The sequence below is a fragment of the Lepidochelys kempii genome, chromosome 1, assembly GCF_965140265.1.
Source record: "Lepidochelys kempii isolate rLepKem1 chromosome 1, rLepKem1.hap2, whole genome shotgun sequence".
In the NCBI taxonomy this organism is placed as follows: Eukaryota; Metazoa; Chordata; order Testudines; family Cheloniidae; genus Lepidochelys; species Lepidochelys kempii.
The window spans coordinates 242988216-243009103 of NC_133256.1; the positions used below are offsets into that span (position 1 = coordinate 242988216).

The 20888-nt window shown below is 41.5% G+C and overlaps 1 protein-coding gene across 10 annotated transcripts in view; it reads right to left on the reverse strand.

The window, feature by feature from the left end:
• The window catches only part of CAPRIN2 (caprin family member 2), a 73917-nt gene that overhangs the window by 12452 nt on the left and 40577 nt on the right, over positions 1-20888 (reverse strand). For all 10 annotated transcript variants that reach the window (XM_073321318.1, XM_073321344.1, XM_073321378.1 and 7 more), the window contains 6 exons: positions 16231-16362; positions 15919-16006; positions 14950-15005; positions 13394-13504; positions 10338-10451; positions 6579-6731 (listed from right to left, as the gene is read on the reverse strand). In XM_073321318.1, coding sequence (XP_073177419.1) covers positions 6579-6731; positions 10338-10451; positions 13394-13504; positions 14950-15005; positions 15919-16006; positions 16231-16362 — 654 coding nt within the window. The remainder of the gene's footprint in view (positions 1-6578; positions 6732-10337; positions 10452-13393; positions 13505-14949; positions 15006-15918; positions 16007-16230; positions 16363-20888) is intronic.

Consider the following 20888-nt stretch of genomic DNA (forward strand, 5'->3'; position numbering starts at 1 on the left):
TGGGGCACATAAGGATAGTAGGAGGGATTTTTTTTCTGGTTTCAGAGTAGCAGCCGTGTTAGTCTGCATTCGCAAAAAGAAAAGAAGTACTACTGGCACCTTAGAGACTAACCGATTTGAGCATAAGCTTTCGTGAGCTACAGCTCACTTCATCGGATGCATTCAGTGGAAAATACAGTGAGGAGATTTACACACACACACACCCCCCCATGAAAAAAATGGGTGTTATCATACACATTGTAAGGAGAGTGATCACTTAAGATGAGCTATTATCAGCAGGAAGGCGGGGGGGGAGAAAACCTTTTGTAGTGATGATCAAGGTGGGCCATTGCCAGCAGTTAACAGGAACGTCTCAGGAGCAGTGGGGGGGGGGGAATAAACATGGGGAAATAGTTTTACTTTGTGTAATGACCCATCCACTCCCAGTCTCTATTCAAGCCTAAATTAATTCCAATACAGCAGTCTCTCGGAGTCAGTTTTTGAAGTCTTTTTGTTGTAATATTGAGACCTCTAGGTCTGTAATCGAGTGACCAGAGAGATTGAAGTGTTCTCTGACTGGTTTATGAATGTTATAATTCTTGACATCTGATTTGTGTCCATTTATTCTTTTACATAGAGACTGTCCAGTTTGACCAATGTACACGGCAGAGGGACATTGCTGGCACACGATGGCATATATCACATTGGTAGATGTGCAGGTGAACGAGCCTCTGATAGATTTCCACTCAAATCAGCCACACTATCAACTTCATGAAAAAACTTGTACAGATACAGACAGACAACTTCCTTTCCAAATGCAAACAGATGGACATCATACCAAAAGGACTGAAGATAAAAAATCCATTACAATCTACATACCACACAGACTATGCTGACAGCTTGTGCCACACACTCTCAAAGAAACTGCGGAACCACCTGATCAACATCCGCTACAGCAAACAGGGAAAGATTAAGAATGAGCTCTCAAAACTGGATACTCTCATAAAAAAAAAAAACAATCTTCCACACAAACTTCCTCATGGCTGGACTTTACAAAAACTAGACAAGCCATTTACAACACACACTTTGCTTCTCTACAAAAGAAAAAGGACACTAAACTATCTAAACTACTACATGCCACAAGAGGCCACAGCAATGGTTCCCTTAACCCACCCAGCAATATTGTCAATCTATCCAACTATACTCTTAGGACAGATTCTTCTGCTGGGCTATCTCGGGGCCTCTCCTTCTGCCCCTCCACCCCCACGAACATGATACAGTTCTGTGGTGACCTAGAATCCTATTTTCGACGTCTCCGACTCAAGGAATATTTCCAACCCACCTCTGAACATCATACTAATCCACAGAGACCTTCCTACCAACACTACAAAAAGGATTCTAGGTGGACTCCTCCTGAACGTCGAAACAGATTGGACTTCTACATAGAGTGCTTCCATCGACGTGCACGGGCTGAAATTGTGGAAAAGCAGCATCACTTGCCCCATAACCTTAGCCGTGCAGAACACAATGCCATCCACAGCCTCAGAAACAACTCTGACATCATAATCAAAAAGGCTGATAAAGGAGGTGCTGTCATCATGAATAGGTCGGAACATGAACAAGAGGCTGCTACGCAGCTCTCCAACACCACTTTCTACAAGCCATTACCCTCTGATCCCACTGAGTTACCAAAAGAAACTACACCATTTGCTCAAGAAGTTCCCTGAAAAAGTACAAGAACAAATCTGCACAGAGACCCCTGGAACCCCGACCTGGGGTATTCTATCTGCTACCCAAGATCCATAAGCCTGGAAATCCTGGGCCCCCCCCCCCCCCCCCCATCATCTCAGGCATTGGCACCCTGACAGCAGGATTGTCTGGCTATGGAGACTCCCTCCTCAGGCCCTAAGCTACCAGCACTCCCAGCTATCTTCGAGACACCACTGACTTCCTGAGGAAACGACAATCCATCGGTGATCTTCCTGAAAACACCATCCTGGCCACTATGGATGTAGAAGCCCTCTACACCAAATTCCACACAAAGATGGACTACAAGCCATCAGGAACAGTATCCCTGATAATGTCACGGCAAACCTGGTGGCTGAACTTTGTGACTTTGTCCTCACCCATAAACTATTTCACATTTGGGGACAACGTATACCACCACACCACATGATCCATCGTCTACAGCCAAGCTCTGTGATACAACCGCATTTGCTCCAACCCCTCAAACAGAGAAACACTTTCAAGATCTCTATCAAGCATTCTTACAACTACAATACCCACCTGCTGAAGTGAAGCAATAGATTGACAGAGCCAGAAGAGTACCCAGAAGTCACCTACTACAGGACAGGCCCAACAAAGAAAATAACAGAATGCCACTAGCCATCACCTTCAGCCCCCAACTAAAACCTCTCCAACGCATCATCTAGGATCTACAACCTAGCCTGAAGGACGACCCATCGCTCTCACAAATCTTAGGAGACAGGCCAGTCCTTGCCTATAGACAGCCCCCCAGCCTGAAGCAAATATTCACCAGCAACCACATACCACACAACAGAACCACTAACCCAGGAACCTATCCTTGCAACAAAGCCTGTTGCCAACTGTGTCCACATATCTATTCAGGGGACACCATCATAGGGCCGAATCACATCAGCCACTCTATCAGAGGCGCGTTCACCTGCACTTCTACCAATGTGATATATCCCAACATGTGCCAGCAATGCCCCTCTGCCATGTACATTGGTCAAACTGGACAGTCTCTACGTAAGAATAAATGGACATAAATCAGATGTCAATAATTATAACATTTATAAACCAGTCGGAGAACACTTCAATCTCTCTGGTCACTCTATTACAGACCTAAAGGTCTCAATATTACAACAAAAAGACTTCAAACACAGACTCCAACGAGAGACTGCTGAATTGGAATTAATTTGCAAACTGGATACAATTAATTTAGGCTTGAATAGAGACTGGGAGTGGATGGGTCATTACACAAAGTAAAACTATTTCCCCGTGTTTATTTCCCCGCCCCAACCCCCCACTGCTCCTCAGACGTTCCTGTTAACTGCTGGCAATGGCCCACCTTGATCACTACAAAAGGTTTTCTCCCCCGCCGGCCCGCCCTCCTGCTGGTAATAGCTCATCTTAAGTGATCACTCTCCTTACAATGTGTATGATAACACATTTTTTTCATGGTGTGTGTGTATAAATCTCCTCACTGTATTTTCCACTGAATGTATCCGATGAAGTGAGTTGTAGCTCATGAAAGCTTATGCTCAAATAAATTGGTTAATCTCTAAGGTGCCACAAGTCCTCCTTTTTTTCCTGTTAGCCCAAGGTAGTTGCCTGCTGACTGAGTCCTCCCCTGAATCCCTAGTCAATTCCCACTCTGCTACCCAAAGGGAGGATGGAGCAGGAAGCATGTGATTGAGATACAATAGGGAATCCTCTATGGGGATGAAGGGAAGGAATTATATCTAGCTACATCCTTCCTTTTGATATTTGAGGCGGCTTGCATAGTGTGCTCCAGCAGGAACAATTTTAAGCAAGCCTCTCCAGCACTGAATCTGTTTAGGGAAGGCATGATACATGGAAAAAAAGTCACCCAGGAATACATTAATCTTCTAGGCATAATAGGTATCGGATTAAGCAGTGTCAACTTCAGACAAGGGGCAAATTTTGTTTCAAGGATTTTGTCTCTGCTATACAGACCCTCTGTAGGGTAGAGAGCATCTAGCCTCAAAGTATCTCAGGGGTTTTTTTTTGCCAGTGGGCAAGAAACTAACACTGCTAACACTACTACTACTACAACACCACTAGCATGATGCAGAGAAGCAGAATGACAAAATGGCAGGGGTTCTATATAACTGCCGTAGCTGGTAAGAAGGAATTGAGGAAGTTGGGCCTGTTCCACCCTTTATGCCCATGGATAGAATGCCACAGGGGCATCTAGGACACAGCTCCAACTAACTGCTGGCCAAGAGAATGTGATCTCAGGCACATGAAGAAAGGAATCCATGTGAACAATCATTTGAAGCATGCCTTTCAGGCATCTCCAGTTTTCCTTCCCTTCATATGGTTTAGTTACACCTCTTTCCCAGCAACAGTCAGACTAGACTGAGTTATCTGAAAACAGGGCCAAATCCTTAAACTTTAGGCATGGCTGGACATAGCTCAGTGAACTATAAAACCACTATCTGGGTTGGTCAAATATTTAGGTTTTAACCTTAGTAGAAAACATGCCAACCCCATTATTTGAAAGCAATGCCTTACAGTGGAGTCGAACCTTATGCATGGGTTAGGTTCTAAAAGTCAGCGCATAAGGTGAAAATAGCGTATAGCCAAAGTTACCCTTGAAAATCCCCTAAATTGCCCATAAAGTAAAGTACACACTCCATCACATTAAGATTGGGATCAGCATCCATAGAGCTATGTAGCCATGAGAACGTAAGCCTCGTGTACATGGCCTTGAAACAGCGAATCACACCTTGGTCGAGAGGTTGGAAGATTGAGGTGGTATGGGGGGACGAGAGAGACAGACAGATGACTTTGTATGCACAAACCGGAGTGCTGCAAGGCAGCCAGGAGCATTGTCTATGATCAGCAACACTTTAAAGTCAAGTCCTTTCTCTTCGAGGTACCACTTGACCTCGAGAAACAAAACACTTATGGAACCAATCCAGAAATAATGCTGCCGTCACCCAAGCCTTTTTATTTGTTTGATTGCCAGAACACAGGCAGGAGATTTTTGTTCTTGCCTTTTAGGGAACGGGGATTTGCAGCCCTGTAGAGCAAGCCCAGCTTTATTAAATGCCCCGCCACATTGCCACAAAACAATCAAATGGTCTTTAGCTGCTTTGAAGCCAGGAGCTTGTCTTTCTGATTTCAAAGTATAAGTGCGGTTGGGCATTTTTTTCCCCAAAAGAGCCAGTCTCATCAGCATTAAAAACTTGTTCTGGAAGATAGAAGAAAAGGACTATGATTTTCTTTAATTCTTCAAGGTAGGCTTTTGCTGCTTCTTCATTGGCAGATGCAGCTTCACCAGTACTTCATCAGTGGTGAGCTGGAGCCAGTTTGCACAAACTGGTTGTTAAATTTTGAAGCCGGTTTAGAACCGGTTGTTAAAGGGGTGGCCAGACTTCAGCCCATGGGACTGTCCTGCCTGAGCTCTCTACTGGGGAGGTTCCCCTGTGAATTTTTACACACCTGGCAGCACTCCGAGCCTTCGGCGGCAGGTCCTTCACTCACTCCAGGCCTTCGGCGGCCCTGAAGAACCCACTGCCGAAGTGCCTCCGAAGGCCTGGAGCGAGTGAAGGATGTGCCGCCGAAGGCTCGGAGTGACTGAAAGAACAGTTCTTCAGCTTTGACAGATCACTGGTCTGCATGTTTTTGAGGTTGAAGCAGTTCCTAAAACTGTTAAGCCAACCTTGGCTGGCTTTGAATTCCTTCTCATCAGAAGGCTGTCCCTCTTCAGCAGGAGGTTTGAACAGCGCATAGAGGCTAACTGCCTATTGATGGCAACACATTGCGAGAAAGGCTCACATTTATGGTTCATGTCTTCCAACCATAAGTTTAATGCCTTTTCAGTCTTATCACACACCTGGCTCGTCACCTTAGCAGTTATTGGAGCACTTGATGCCATGGCTTGACGAATCTCTCGAATCTTGATGGCATGAATGCTAGCTTTGTTGCAGCCATATTTAAGTGCTGTGTTGGAGACCAACATACAATCTCTCAACAAGTCAACATAGCCAGTTTTTCCTCCCGCATTCAAACAGATCGCTGTTTCTTCGGTGAGCACCAGATGAAGTAGTTGGCTTGTGTTTAGGGACCATGTTGTATGAAAAATACATACGGTATCTTTAAACACTAGAATCACACTCAGTGCGGCGAGATGCTCACACTATGAGAGGCACGTGGGAACTGAGACCAACTGAGGGAACAGCAGATTCACATCTCCCATACCACGCTCACTCTGGGGCATATGCTCATTGAGTGGAATGGTGGGCAGAATCGCCCGCACTATTTACAGGTATTGTGTTATTTTTCTTTTTTTTGTTGAGTGCGTGTAGTTGAATTCACGCAAGTTAAATGCGCGTATGATGCGACTCACCAGTATTTTGCTACATAGCAACCCCCACTGGTATTTTAAACATGACTGAGCCAATTTACTTTTTAGCAGGTCTCAACTGTGAAAAAGTTTACAAACAAGGGGTCTTAACAGGAATTGAGATTTCATTAGCATATTAGATTAGCAAATTAGGAATTCAGTCACTTGCAACTGCTGGCCTATTATAAATAAAATTTGATAGTTAATGAGCTGTAGTGCTTGATTTTGACCTACACAATGGCTGCAGAGAGCTTCTCAGCTCATGGAAATATCCTACTAATGAAGCACAGAAGGAAAGGTAGGAGCAGCCAAAATTTATGACTAGACAGTCATTGAGAGGTCCTCAGTTATAGTATGAGCTATCAAGTTTTGGGCTGAAACCTGGACGGTGCATTTAATAGTTTTAAGGCTGAAGTAATAATTTGGAAGCATTCTTGTCATGAATGCTTTCCTGTTTACCCTCTACAAGAGATACACTTACAGTCTGCATTGCCTGAAAGGGAGCTGCATTTATGCTAACAGAACTGCTGCTTGCTGGAGGAGACTGAAAGGTTTGCCCCTGTGACACTGGTGACATGGAGGTGCTTGAAGTAGGCAGCGGTGACTGTGGCTCTCTTGGCAGGGGAATAGTTGCCTGAGAAGGGAACAAAAATACATGAGGTCACGTGATAGTTATCAGGGAATAACACAAGAAGTTAGTTTGTTCTAATGCCTAGATTGCTGAATGTCAGCAGTTTCTGCAGGTTGACATTTGGACACAGCAAAACAGAATAGCTTTTGCTTACAATTTCAAATCTTGCTGTGCATCCTCAGCAATCAGTACTTCTATCACAGCCTATTGAGTAAGTGAAAATGTCCATGGACTAGTAAACATACCAATCATCAATTTCCTATGGAAACTACAACATGAACATAAAAGAAAAGGAGGACTTGTGGCACCTTAGAGACTAACCAATTTATTTGAGCTAGTCTCTAAGGTGCCACAAGTACTCCTTTTCTTTTTGAGAATACAGACTAACACGGCTGTTACTCTGAAACATGGACATGGACAGCTTTTTCCACAAGCGAAAGATATTATTAAGTACCTGCCATTGTATAAAGATCTATGTATGCCTCAAAATGTAGAAAGTAGTTCCTTGATCCCAGAGACAGTATAAGTATAGTGACCTCTTTCCCATCAGAAAGGGTCAATGTTTAATTACCAAAGTGGTCAGTACAGTAGTGCTGAAACAGTTTGCTTGGTCAGTTCAGTACCAAGTCAATGCCTATGTTCAAGTACATTAATGCTGCTTAAGCCTCCACACTTGTCCCTTCCAATGCTAAAATGAAGTGATGCAATCAGTGCAGAAAAATGCTTTGGCAGCATATCAGAGCACTGTAGATAGGAAAGACTAATTTAACACTCACCCTAAGTTTCCTATGGAAACTACAACATGGGCAGAGAGGGAAGAGCATCTTTGCTAGCAGGCTGGCTAACCTAGTGAGGAGGGCTTTAAACTAGGTTCACTGGGAGAAGGAGACCAAAGCCCTGAGGTTAGTGGGGACATGGGATACCGGGAGGAAGCATGAGCAGGAGAGCATGAAAGGGGAGTGCTCCTGCCTCATATTAAGAGAGCAGGACAAACCACAAGTTCTCAAGTGCCTATACACAAATGCAAAAAGGCTAGGAAACAAGCAGGGAGAACTGGAAGTCCTGGCACAGTCAAGGAATTATGATGCGATTGGAACAGAGTCTTGGTGGGATAACTCACATGACTGGAGTACTGTCATGTATGGATATAAACTATAAATTCTATCTAGCTACATCCTTCCTTTTGATATTTGAGGAGGCTTGCACAGTGTGCTCCAGGAAGGACAGGCAGGGCAGAAAAGGTGGGGGAGTTGCATTGTATGTAAGAGAGCAGTATGACTGCTCAGAGCTCTGGTATGAAACTGCAGAAAAACTTGAGTGTCTCTGGATTAAGTTTAGACGCATGAGCAACAAGGGGGATGTCGTAGTGGGAGTCTGCTATAGACCACCGGACCGGGGGGGATGAGGTGGACGAGGCTTTCTTCCAGCAACTAACGGAAGTTACTAGATTGCAGGCCCTGATTATGGGAGACTTCAATCACCCTGATATCTGCTGGAAGAGTAATGCAGTGGTGCACAGACAATCCAGGAAGTTTTCGGAAAGTGTAGGGGACAATTTCCTGGTACAAGAGCTGGAGGAACCAACTAGGAGCAGAGATCTTCTTGACCTGCTGCTCACGAACTGGGAAGAATTAGTAGGGGAAGCAAAAGTGGATGGGAATGTGGGCGGCAGTGACCATGAGATGGTCGAGTTCAGGATCCTGACACAGGGAAGAAAGGAGAGCAGCAGCATACAGACCCTGGACTTCAGAAAAGCAGACTGACCACCTCAGGGAACTGATGGGCAGGATCCCCTGGGAGAACAACATGAGGGGGAAAGGAGTCCAGGAGAGCTGGCTGTATTTTAAAGAATCCTTGTTGAGGTTACAGGGACAAACCATCCCAATGTGTAGAAAGAATAGTAAATATGGCAGGCGACCAGCTTGACTTAACAGTGAAATCCTTGCTGATCTTAAACACAAAAAAGCTTACAAAAAGTGGAAGATTGGACAAATGACCAGGGAAGAGTATAAAAATATTGCTGGGGCATGCAGGAGTGAAATCAGGAAGGCCAAATCACACCTGGAGTTGCAGCTAGCAAGAGATGTTAAGAGTAACAAGAAGGGTTTCTTCAGGTATGTTAGCAACAAGAAGAAAGTCAAGGAAAGTGGGGGCCCCTTACTGAATGAGGGAGGCAACCTAGTGACAGAGGATGTGGAAAAAGCTAATGTACTCAAAGCTTTTTTTGCCTCTGTCTTCACGAACAAGGTCAGCTCCCAGACTGCTGCACTGGGCAGCACAGCATGGGGAGGAGGTGACTAGCCCTCTGTGGAGAAAGAAGTGGTTCGGGACTATTTAGAAAAGCTGGATGAGCACAAGTCCATGGGACCAGATGCGCTGCATCCAAGTGCTAAAGGAGTTGGCGGATGTGATTGCAGAGCCATTGGCCATTATCTTTGAAAACTCACGGTGATCGGGGAAGGTCCCGGACAACTGGAAAAAGGCTAATGTAGTGCCCATCTTTAAAAAAGGGAAGAAAGAGGATCCTGGGAACTACAGGCCAGTCAGCCTCACCTCAGTCCCTGGAAAAATCATGGAGCAGGTCCTCAAGGAATCAATTCTGAAGCACTTTGAGGAGAGGAAAGTGATCAGGAACAGTCCACATGGATTCACCAAGGGCAAGTCATGCCTGACTAATCTAATTGCCTTCTATGAGGAGATAACTGGCTCTGTGGATGAGGGGAAAGCAGTGGACGTGTTGTTCCTTGACTTTAGTAAAGCTTTTGACACTGTCTCCCACAGTATTCTTGCCAGTAAGTTAAAGTATGGGCTGGATGAATGGACTACAAGGTGGACAGAGGGCTGGCTAGATTGTCAGGCTCAACGGGTAGTGATCAATAGCTCCATGTCTAGTTGGCAGCTGGTACCAAGTGGAGTGCCCCCAAGGGTCTGTCCTCAGGCCAGCTTTGTTCAATATCTTCATTAATGATCTGGACGATGGTGTGGATTGCACCCTCAGCAAGTTTGCAGATGACACTAAACTGGGAGGAGTGGTAGATACACTGGAAGGTAGGGATAGGGTACAGAGGGACCTAGACAAATTAGAGGATTGGGCCAAAAGAAATCTGATTAGGTTCAACAAGGACAAGTGCAGAGTCCTGCACTTAGAGGAGTAATGGTCTCAAGTTGCAGTGGTGGAGGTTTAGGTTGGATATTAGGAAAAGCTTTTTCACTAGGAGGGTAGTGAAACACTGGAATGCGTTACCTAGGGAAGTGGTGGAATCTCCTTCCTTAGAAGTTTTTAAGGTCAGGCTTGACAAAGCCCTGGTTGGGATGATTTAGTTGGGGATTGGTCCTGCTTTGAGCAGGGGGTTGGACTAGATGACCTCCTGAGGTCCCTTCCAACCCTGATATTTTAAGATTCTAAGCAGAGGGTTAACAAAAAGGAAGGCTTCCAGCTTCCTGAGATGCACTATTGAGACCAGGTATTTAGCATACTAAGTAAAACAGAAAACCTAATTTATATCTGAAGCATCTAGTCACTCAGATTTAGATTGTTAATTTTGACTGAGCTGTTCAAGTAAAGTTTATGAGCAGAGATGTAACCATATGTGAAAAGCAGTTACTCACCTGGGCAATTTCAATCTTTTTGGATATTACTGGCTCAGAGATGCATGGGCTTGTCTGATAAGGTGGCTGAGATGAAGTATAAGTCTCGGTCCCTTGAGAAAGTGATTCTGATGTCTGAAAGGACAAAAACCTTGACAGATGTAACTTAACTACCAGTAGAATGTTGCAGAAATAGGGAAGTTTATAATTTGAAAAAGTGTTATAATAATAAAAGATAGTGTTGATGCATTCACTTTGGACCTACTGTGTTTACTTAGATCTAGATCTCTTACAAAACTACATGTGTAGCATGGAAGATGCACACTCAGCTTGTTTAACATTTTAAGATTTCAAATATTGACTCTTGTGGTAAGTTTAATATAGGAGTCCCAAAGATATCCTTAATTATAGGCAAGGCCAAACCAACCATTTAGGCTGAATAGTTTGGAAAGTTTCAGCCAAAATCCTTCAGCAATTACCAAACAGAACAGGGAAAAACATTTTGCAGTGTTAAAATTCTGAACACTAAGAAGTTATAGCATCCCCATTCTTTAGAGCAGGAATTTGAAGTTTGGCAGGAATGCGCCTTTTGCTGTTCTTGTGAAAAATCTATGCAAATTGGGCCAAGTTATAAAGCTCTGAAAGATCAGTTTACACATATTCAGTAAAAACTTCTCAGTTTAACAGCTAGCTCCAAAGACTCCATTCTCAGTAAGCAATGCTGCATACCCTCATGACCCTTACCTGTTAATCCAGACTGCACATGCGTCAAAGACACTAAGCATGCTCCCTCTTAAGGCTATAGCTTCCCAGCTGCTCTGGGCCAGGATGCTTGTTTCTCCTGTGCTGTCAGTAACCCCCTGCAGCTACCCAGACAGTGTGGGAGGAAGCAACCTGACATGAAAGCTGAGGGGACAAGAGCCAGACCAGAGGGAGGGAAGAGTAGATTGAGACAATGGAGGAGGAGACAGGATTGGTTGGGCAGTGAGAGAAGGAGCCAGGGAGAGGGGGAAATGGGAGTGTGGAAATATTTGCTGGCACTTAACTCCGCATTACAACTTAACAATGGAAGTGTGATAACTAGTCCTAAGTTGTTTTGTAGTGTAAACTGATGAACCATTTAGTCTGCCTTAAGTATATGAAAATTCAGTACAATAAGTAGTCATTTTTCATTAAAACTGACATCCAAACCTAGTGCAGTTACATCCAATGGAAGCAGCTCAACTTTGTTTAGGAAAAGCAATTCAAAAGCTGGAAGTTTTTTAACTATTCAGGACTACTTTACAGTTTAAGGAGATGGTTCTGCAAACCATCATGCTGTAAAGCAGTGCTGCTACATGCCAGTTGTAGATGCTGGACTATACAGATAGGCAAATGTCTTTTCATGTTAATATTTAGGTATTTAATGTGAACACAAAGGGAGGATTTCTTCAGAATTCTTAGTTTGCTTTAGCCAGTTATTACCCAGAAAATCAATAATTTTCCCTCAAAAAGCAAGACTGTCCTATTTAATCATTTCCTCGTAGGTTATTGTTTAATCAAATATCTGTCTAACTTACAGGCTTGAAGGCAGTAGAGTATTTTCAAGCCACTACAAAGGAGATAATTCCTGTACGTGGTAAAAAATTGACACACCCCGCCTCCCAATTTCCTTTTATGCTGTTAGTATTTTACAACCAAAACATATTTGCACAATACTACATATGTATTTGCCAGTGCTTGCTATGCTAAACTTCCTTAAAACAGTGCTTGGTGTAATGACTTAGAAATTCTGAATTTCTGTGAGAGACTTGTTTGGTTCCTGGAAACAAGACGATACACAGGGAGAGAAGGTAGTCGTGTTACTCATCAGCAATACCACTCAATAGTTGAGTGGAGTCAATGTCTCTAAAGAAGGCCCCAAATAGTTTCTGCAAGAACAGAGTTATCACATGGAACCAGGGTGGATAAAAATCAATTAAACAAAAACAAACCATTTTTGATTTAAGTTGGATTTTTTTGATCAAATGCTCTGAGGAAAAATCCTATCTAAAGACAGTGTTAATTAAGATACATTATAGCTCAAAGGTATCTCATCATGGAATAAGGATTATATATTTTAATTCTATAGTATGAGAATATATTCAAGTAATGTTTACGAAAAAAGTTTTGTAAATGAATTTCAACAGTTCAGGGATTAGGGACCCAATCTTATGGGGTTCCACAGGCTTCTGTACAGATTTAGGTAAATCTTTCTATCTACCCAACAGGACTCAGTCTAGATTGGAAGATACCAGAGAGGCTTAGTTTTGCTGTTCTCAAACTGGATGTGTGTCTCCAGAGGTAACACTTAACAGCAAAAACGTTTTTAAATATATAGAATTGAGAAACAGACTGCAACTCTATTGTCCCTCTGCAAATTTGGGTACACAGAGTCAATCCCTTACCTCCCTAAAAGTGCAAAGTTTCAAGAAGTTCAACAATAGAAGATTGTTGGGTGGAATAGATCTGGAAAAGGAGAAGTCTGAAGATAAATGTCAGAAGCGAGGGACATATGCTTGTTTTGTTAAAATACGGTATGTTTGCTGTTGAAGAAAAAGATTCAGAATACTTAACATTGTTGTTTCAGTTAAATAAAACAATTTAGACGTCTGTCTGGTGATGTTCTCCTCCCAATACAGCATGGCAAGAAAATCCTTCAAATATTAAAGATTAACCTGTTGAATTGGAGACAGCTCACCTCCCAATGACTTCATAAGTATCTGCTTCAATTACCTTTGGTTAATGAAATAACCAATCATTCATTTTCTGATATAGTTGTAAAACTCATCTGAAAGCTTTTTAAAATAAATCCCTGTTTAAAAATGTACAGTGTACACCTTCTAAAAATAAAACCTACATCTCTGAATTGTGAAGAATATGTATTCAGGTTATAACCACCAACAAGAATGCACTTATGTAGAAAACCATGATTAAATGGAGTCTTCCTGACTAGTGATTTAAATCAATTTGATTTAAATCAAATCCAGCCTGCATGGAACATAATGAAGGCCAACGAAACTCCAGTGGGAAGTGTCAATGTTGTCTTGATATTTTACCTGCGGTATCTGTGGGGTCATAAGATCATCTGTTTCAGAACCAGAAAGAGTGTGATCAGCAGATGCTAAGGAAGTATTTGAGCCATGCAGAGTCATGGGAGAAGCAGCAGCCTGGCAGGGAGAGAAACTACGTCAGATAAAGTTGATTGGAGGCAACAACTCTAGTAGTTCTGAAAAGCCTTCAAACACAGTTTTGTTAAAGTGCATGGTTTAGTTTATAAATGAGTGGTTTCGTGCCAATGCTTGGTATTTCGCTAACAGTTATGTCTGCCTATAGGCCATTATATACTGTTCCTGACATTTAGCTATTGCTCTAAATAGGACACTGGCCATCCAGTATTTTTGAAAATTCGTCTTAATTTTTTTCTTCAAGTTGCTCTTAGATTTGCTTTTAAATATATTAGCTGAGCCACTTGAACAGTTTTATTTAAACCTCAAGTGCTAGTGGTCTGAAATGACAAGTGAAATGGAAATTTTTTCCTTATAAAGTTATTGGAGGATGCTGCTTGATTACTCTTCAGACAATATTGTAATAGGCACACTGACAAGGCAAAGTCAACTGCATCTCCTGGCTATTATAAATTTAAGGTAGGCAATGCAAACAATTCTCTTGATTTTTGCATATTACCTAGATTGGTGCAGATCCTACATGTGCCTATTCAGAACATAGGATGTACCTCATCCAGTCCATCAAATGCCCCAACTGTGTGGGCGAAACCAGACAAATCTGTACACTCTCAAATGAACTCACTCAAAAAAATGACAAGACAAGATACCCTATCACATGTGAGCCAACACTTTTCAAAGTGATCACTCCATATCTGACCTATCAGTCCTCATTCTCAAAGCAAACCTACACAACACCTTCAGAAGATTAGCCTGGGAACTTAAATTCATAACTCTGCCAGACATGGTCTCAGACGCTGGTTTTACGGCTCACTACAACAATTCAAAACCTACTAACATTCCTTGGTCTTATGACTGCAGAGGTATTAGCCACTCACTTCATTTTAAGTGGTTTCTTGCAACTTGTATTAACTCCTTATGCTTAACTATTTGTCCCCACCTTTTATTTAGCTGCAAAACTCTGGTTATCTTTTCCAGACTTGAAGAGGAGCTCAAGCTCGAAAGCTTCTCTTTCACCAACAGAAGTTGGTCCTACCCACCTCTCTCTCTACTAGTTGCGCTGGTAATTGAAAGCTAAATCCAAATACATCTTCCATACTGTGAAATGGAGGTTATAAAATGTTATTTTCACTCGTCTGCTATTACATTGAAGTTAAGATGGCATACAATGCTTTTTTGATATATAGCCTGGAGTATGAGCTATATATCTGGTGGGAGCTCACTTTGCAGAGATTATAAAAACAAACTTTAAAATCAAGTTCTATACTCTTAATTTGGTAGGCCAAATCAAATTTGGTCTGTCTTGTGACAGACTTATTTTGGCATAATTTCCCTATACAATTCCTCAGTTATTTCTGAAAGCACAATATATATCTTATTAAAAAAGATCACAATTGTTTAATTTTATAGACCAGTACTCTTAAGTTTACCTGTGGTGGCTGTTGAAGAAAGTCATTTTGACTTGGCAGTTTCTGTTCATTAGAAGCTTTGTAAAAATAAGAGAAAGGGATTAGTCAAGCAACATATATTTGCCTTAAATTTAACTACAGCTTCTCAGCATAATTCAAAGATTGATTTTTTTCCAAAAAAATTAAAAAAAATAAAATCTGAAATTTGGACAGCTACACTGCCCTTACTATACATCACGCAGTAAGCATACCAGAAAGCTGAATAAATTAAAACCTAAAGTAAGTCACTCATTTAGGAAGTGTAGTTTTATCTTGTGAAGTTAAAGGTCAAAGCAGTCTCCAGCAACAGAAAGACTTATGTATGGAACAGCTATTTCACTAAGATGACTTGAATTATTCAAGACAAATTTACTCAAAGTTTCAACAGAGGTAGAACGAACATTCTTTCATTCCCCAATACCCATTACGACTGACTTATTTTCCTGTTTTGTAATACACAGTTTCTCCATACATTTGAAGGGTAACAGGACTATTTTAAAGCCTTAATAGCACCAGCATAACTAACTAGAGACAGTTCAGTATTAACTGTTGCAGAGGTAATAGCTATGTGTAGGAATTCCATAGGTTGTTAGAGTTCATTATAAAACATTCTGTATTGTAGACAGGTATACAAGTACAATCTGAAGGACTGAATCCTAGGTGGGAGGTGAAAGTATTGAGCCATAAGAACTTGACCATGTATAAGTCTCAGGTTGCGAGACAACAACTGTTCCACAACCCTGCAGCATAATGCATATTTAAGTGTTGCTGTAAGTTATTCTGTTGGCCATTTAATGAAATGTTAGCCATTAGATTTAGACATTGTGGATGAGATGGTCATTCTAGATAGAATTTTGTTCCCCCATTATGCCTATTGGTGATGCACAGTGCAAGTGAAATATTGCTCCATTCAACTTAAGAACTCTGGATTCTATGTAAGAGTCTACCTACCTACAGGACTACCTGCTGGAGTTACTGAAGGTGGTTGTGATGAACAAATAGCACTTGGTGAAGCTTTATCAACATCCAGGATGGACTCCTTAGAAAGATTACCAAGTTCATGAAATGGGAAAAATTAGGACTGTTCAGATCAAAAAACATCACAGAAGTTAAATATTCTCTAGTCTGCTAAAATCTTTCATTGATTTAGTCAATAGTATCTAGGTCCACTCCACTAACAAAACAAGTTACTACATTACCACCACTGGCACAGTGGGGACCCAAGCCCTGCAGGTGTTATTGCAGGATAAACAAGACACATACCTGCATGAAGTTGTAAGTCCCTTGTATCTGAGTCATCAAATCCTGCAGTTTTTCCTTCCTTAGTATAGGATCCTTTGGAAGAGTAGAAGTAGAGCAAAATTCTGCAGCTGACTGATGTCCAGGTTTAGGCACCTAATATGTAATGAAAGAAGGATATAAACTGATGCAGGAGGAAAACCTGCAGTAAGTACTCTGACAAGTGTCTTCACAAGAAGAGAAGTTTAAGAAATCAAATACCAAAGAATAGGAAGTGCTAAACTGGTTATTGGCATTTCCTGAATAAAACTTGATGCACAAGTTCACAGTCTGTTCACTTCAGAAATCAGTTTACTAGTCACTGGATTAAGCTTGTGGCATTAATTCACTACGTTTTTCCACATATGCGATACTTTGTTCAAGACAAAATTAGGTATATTTATTCAGCCAAATAAGTAACACTCAAAATTTAGTACGGTCCAGCTAAACACTCTGCAGTTTTGAAACTAAACTTGGATAGGAATTGCATTTTTAAACTACGCTGCACAATTCTCAAAAAATTTTTTGCAGTATACCTCCTCCCCTCCTGCCAATTAGAGAGTCATGGGTGATAAGATACTGAGTACATGTCTTTTGGGAGGTGGCATTGCCAGGTGTTTTAAAGAAACAGCAGCTAAAAGTAGGTAGAGCTACAAACAAGGTTGCTTGGCACTAACATCTCAAAAACTTGCCCTTTACAGTCTGAAGTTTCAAGTGTGGCATTTCCTACAAAAATGTTGCATTAGCACAAGTTTCAGAATTGGGCATGAAATACACATACCCCAGTCCTCAAGAAAAAGACTTTTGAATGCAGCTTTGTGTGGATCATTTCAGACTTTACCTTTTGGTCTTTTACCTTTGTTATATATTCAGATCAATCCACAGAATCTATTCTGGCTTATTCCAAGGTCTGTAGAGTGGTTGTTTCCCCCACAATGGGGATCATTCAAAGAAAGGGGTAGGGGAAATTTTCAACAGAAAAAAACAGATTGGTTACATAGCAGAACTGCTGTTACTTTTAGAACTTTTAAAACTAAACAATGCACTGTAAGAAACAATGCTGTATTAGCACTGACTAGATTATGTATTAGATCTTCTGAAATACAAGTTTGATGGAAAAGATGCCACAGGAAGAAAGTTGGCCTGATTCCAATTACATTGGATGAGACAGATCAAGGTATCGGGTCAGACGGAAATGGAGTACTACAGGAGAGTCTACAGGCATGCAAGAGTCACTAGTAACCACCATCAAAAGTTTGGCTAAACAGCCAAAGCTTTGTAGTCTTATTTGAATGCTACTCAGTACCTTCTGCAAGCATTCCCCAGTTAGTTACATGTTTCATACTCCATGCCATGTCTAGGTTAGAGTGTGTTCTTGCAGAGTTCTGCGTGTTTATTTACTGCCCGGGTAATCTCAAAAGTGGAAGAGTTGGAAAAAGGAAAGTCATTTAAATGGGAAAACGTGAAAGTGAACAATCCTACATGATGAGATTCCAAAGGTACACTGCTCTCTAGTTTGTGTAGCTAGACAGCTGCACCTTCAGAGGTGAAGAGTAGCCATATTACTTTAGTTTTATGAATGTACAATGCCAATTAAACATAGGATACCCTTATGTGGAGAAGATCAATTTCTGTCCAAGTTATGCAAGAGCAATGAACTTGAGTTTGCTAATCTTTAATTATGTAAGTGTGAGCACTACATAAGTCACAGTAATGCTATGGCTACACAATTAGTAGGGAGGTATTCTAGTAGGGAGGTATTCTGACTCAACCATATGGGGAGGTCTAACTCAGCAGCTGTATGTACAGGTTGGCTTCTCAGTATCCATGTTAGTGGAGCACAGGATTGGGGCCTGGAGTTATTCCTTATGGAGCTCAAGGCCATTGCTAACCTTCTCACACCCTAGAGAATTTTAGGGCCTTTCACATTCACTCTTCCCCTCCCCTACCCCAATATTACATCCATCGGCTTTTGCTCACCTGCAGCTCTCTGCTCAATTCTTCCCTCCTATCCATCCATGTACAGATTTCTCCATCACTCCTGACAAGCATTTTCAAAAAGTGCTCTTATTCACGTTGTACGGACTTTTGGCTAAAAAGGGCTTTTCATGCTTTCACATAGATGTGAAAATCTTCTCCCACAATTATACAAAAAGCAGAATGGCAGTGTACAAGAGAACCCAAAAGTAAAATGGAGGACTTCAGAATTAAAGTTACCTTTTCGTCTCAACATATAGCTACTGAAGATAGTTAATTAGTGGTGGGTATAGAATTAGCAAGAGCTAGCCTCTTCATGTGTAATAACCTCCACCTTATCCACATTGTGGATAAGATCTGAAATTAGGTCACTCTTTATATAGAGTTAACTCCCTGCCAACAAAAGTTTTGCCTTGGTGTGCTTAAGTGAATATGTGTCAATCCTACAAAGTAGTGTATGCACTCATACAATGGAATCTCTTTGGTATCTATTTTCAGATATTAGTTGCAATTTCATTTACAGTAACTTCAGTGTTGGTGTAATGCTGGAAGTCAAGTTCCAGTAACACTCAAGTTTAAGTGAAAGAATAAGCACAAGACTTTGGCCTACTCTTCAGAAGTGCTGGGCAGCCAAAAGTCCTGCTGAAATAATTTGGGGCCACAAGTGCTCAGTACTTCTGAATGTCAGGACACTAGTCTATAGAACAAGATTTCACCTACTGAGAGAGCAAGCTATTATGTTCTACTACCAAAAAAAGTATGGCAAGCATTTTCTGCAGTCAAAGCTGTGACCAACTGAAATTTTGTAAAAGCAACCTGGCATTCCATATTGCCTTCCTCCATTCCCAAACATCAACAAGTAGGAACTAGGTCCAATTACAAAGGATGAACACAAACACCACAAAGTATGCAGGGGCAAAAGAAGAAAGGCCAAGGCAAAAAATGAAATTAAAACTAGCTAGAGACAAAGGGCAACAAGAAAACATTCTACAAATACATTTGAAGCAAGAGGAAGACCAAGGACAGTGTAGGTCAGTTACTCGGTGGGTGATGGGAGGCACAGGGAGGGAGAGAGAGAGAGAGAGAGAGAGAGAAAGAAACAGAAAATGTGGAAATGGCAGAAGTGCTCAATGAATTTGTTTTCACCAAATAGTTTAGTAGCAATTGGACATCTAAATCAATGAATGCCAGTGAAAATGTGGTAGGATCAGAGCCTAAAATAGGGAAACAAGTTAAAAATCACTTAGACAAGTTTGATGTCTTCAAATTACAAGGGCCTGATGAAATACATCCTAGAATACTCAAGGAGCTGACTAAGGAGATATATGAGCCATTAATGCTTTTCTTCAAAAAGTCGGGAGTTATTCCGGAGGACTGGAAAAGGGCAAAGATACCACCAAACTATAAAAAGGGAAATAAGGACAACTGGAAAAATTACAGACCTGTCATCTTAACTTCACCACTTGGAAAAATAATGGAGCAAGTTATGCAATTAATTTGCAGACACATAGGTGTACGTAACAGCATGGATTTCTTTAGAGCACATTGTGTCAAAGCGAGTCAACAGCTTTCTTTGATAGGGTAAAAAGCCTTGTGGACAAGGAGGGAAGCGGTGGATGTGGTATCTCTAGACTTCAGTAAGGCTTTTGATACTGTCTTGCATGACCTTCTCAAACAAACGAGAGAAATACAACCTAGATGGAGCTACTATAAGGTAGGTGCATAACTAGTTGGAAAACTGTACCTAGAGAGTAGTCATCAGTAGTTCACATTCAACATGGAAGGGCTTATCAAGTGGGGTCCTACAGAACCAGATCCAGGACTGATCCCTGTTCAATATCTTCATCAATGGTTTACCTAATGGCATAGAGCAATGGTTCTAAAACTTTTTTTGCAGACCACTTGAAAAATCGCTGAGGGTCTTGGTGGACCACTTAATGATCTTTCCAAATGTTTGTACCATTAGCTAACTATTGTAAAGTGCTTTGGAAAAAAGCACTATATAAAACCTTAATTCTTTCTGTTCTACAAACAAAAGCAACTCATTTTAATGTCAGTAATATCTTACATTTCTCATGCGATGGATGTGCCCTCTCCCCCGCCGTGGCAGCCCCACATTATGGAACTGACAAAGTTGTATGCAGCCACCCACGCACACACCTTAAAGGGAACTATCTGTGGACCATCTGAACAGAGCTCATGGACCACAGTTTGAGAACCTCTGGCATAGAGAGGACTCTTATAAAGTTTGAAGACGATACCAAGCTTGGAGGGGTTACAAGTGCTTTGGAGGATAGGATTAAAATTCAAAATCTGGACAAATGGGAAAAATGCTTTGAAGTAAATAGGATGAAATTCAGTAAGGACAAACGCAAAGTACTCTACTTAGGAAGGAACAATCAGCTGCATACATACGTAATTGGAAATGACTGCCTAGGAAGGAGTACTCAGGAAGGGATCGGGGCGGTGTCAGTGGATCACAAGCAAGAGGAGTCAGTGTAACACTGTTGCGAACCAAAAAAAGCAGCAAATGTCATTCTGGGCTGCATTAGCAGGAGTGTTGTAAGGAAAATGAAGTAATTCTTCTGCTCTACTCTGTGCTGGTTAGGCCTCAACTGGAGTATCGTGTCCAATTCTGGGCACCACATTTCAGGAAAGATGTGGCT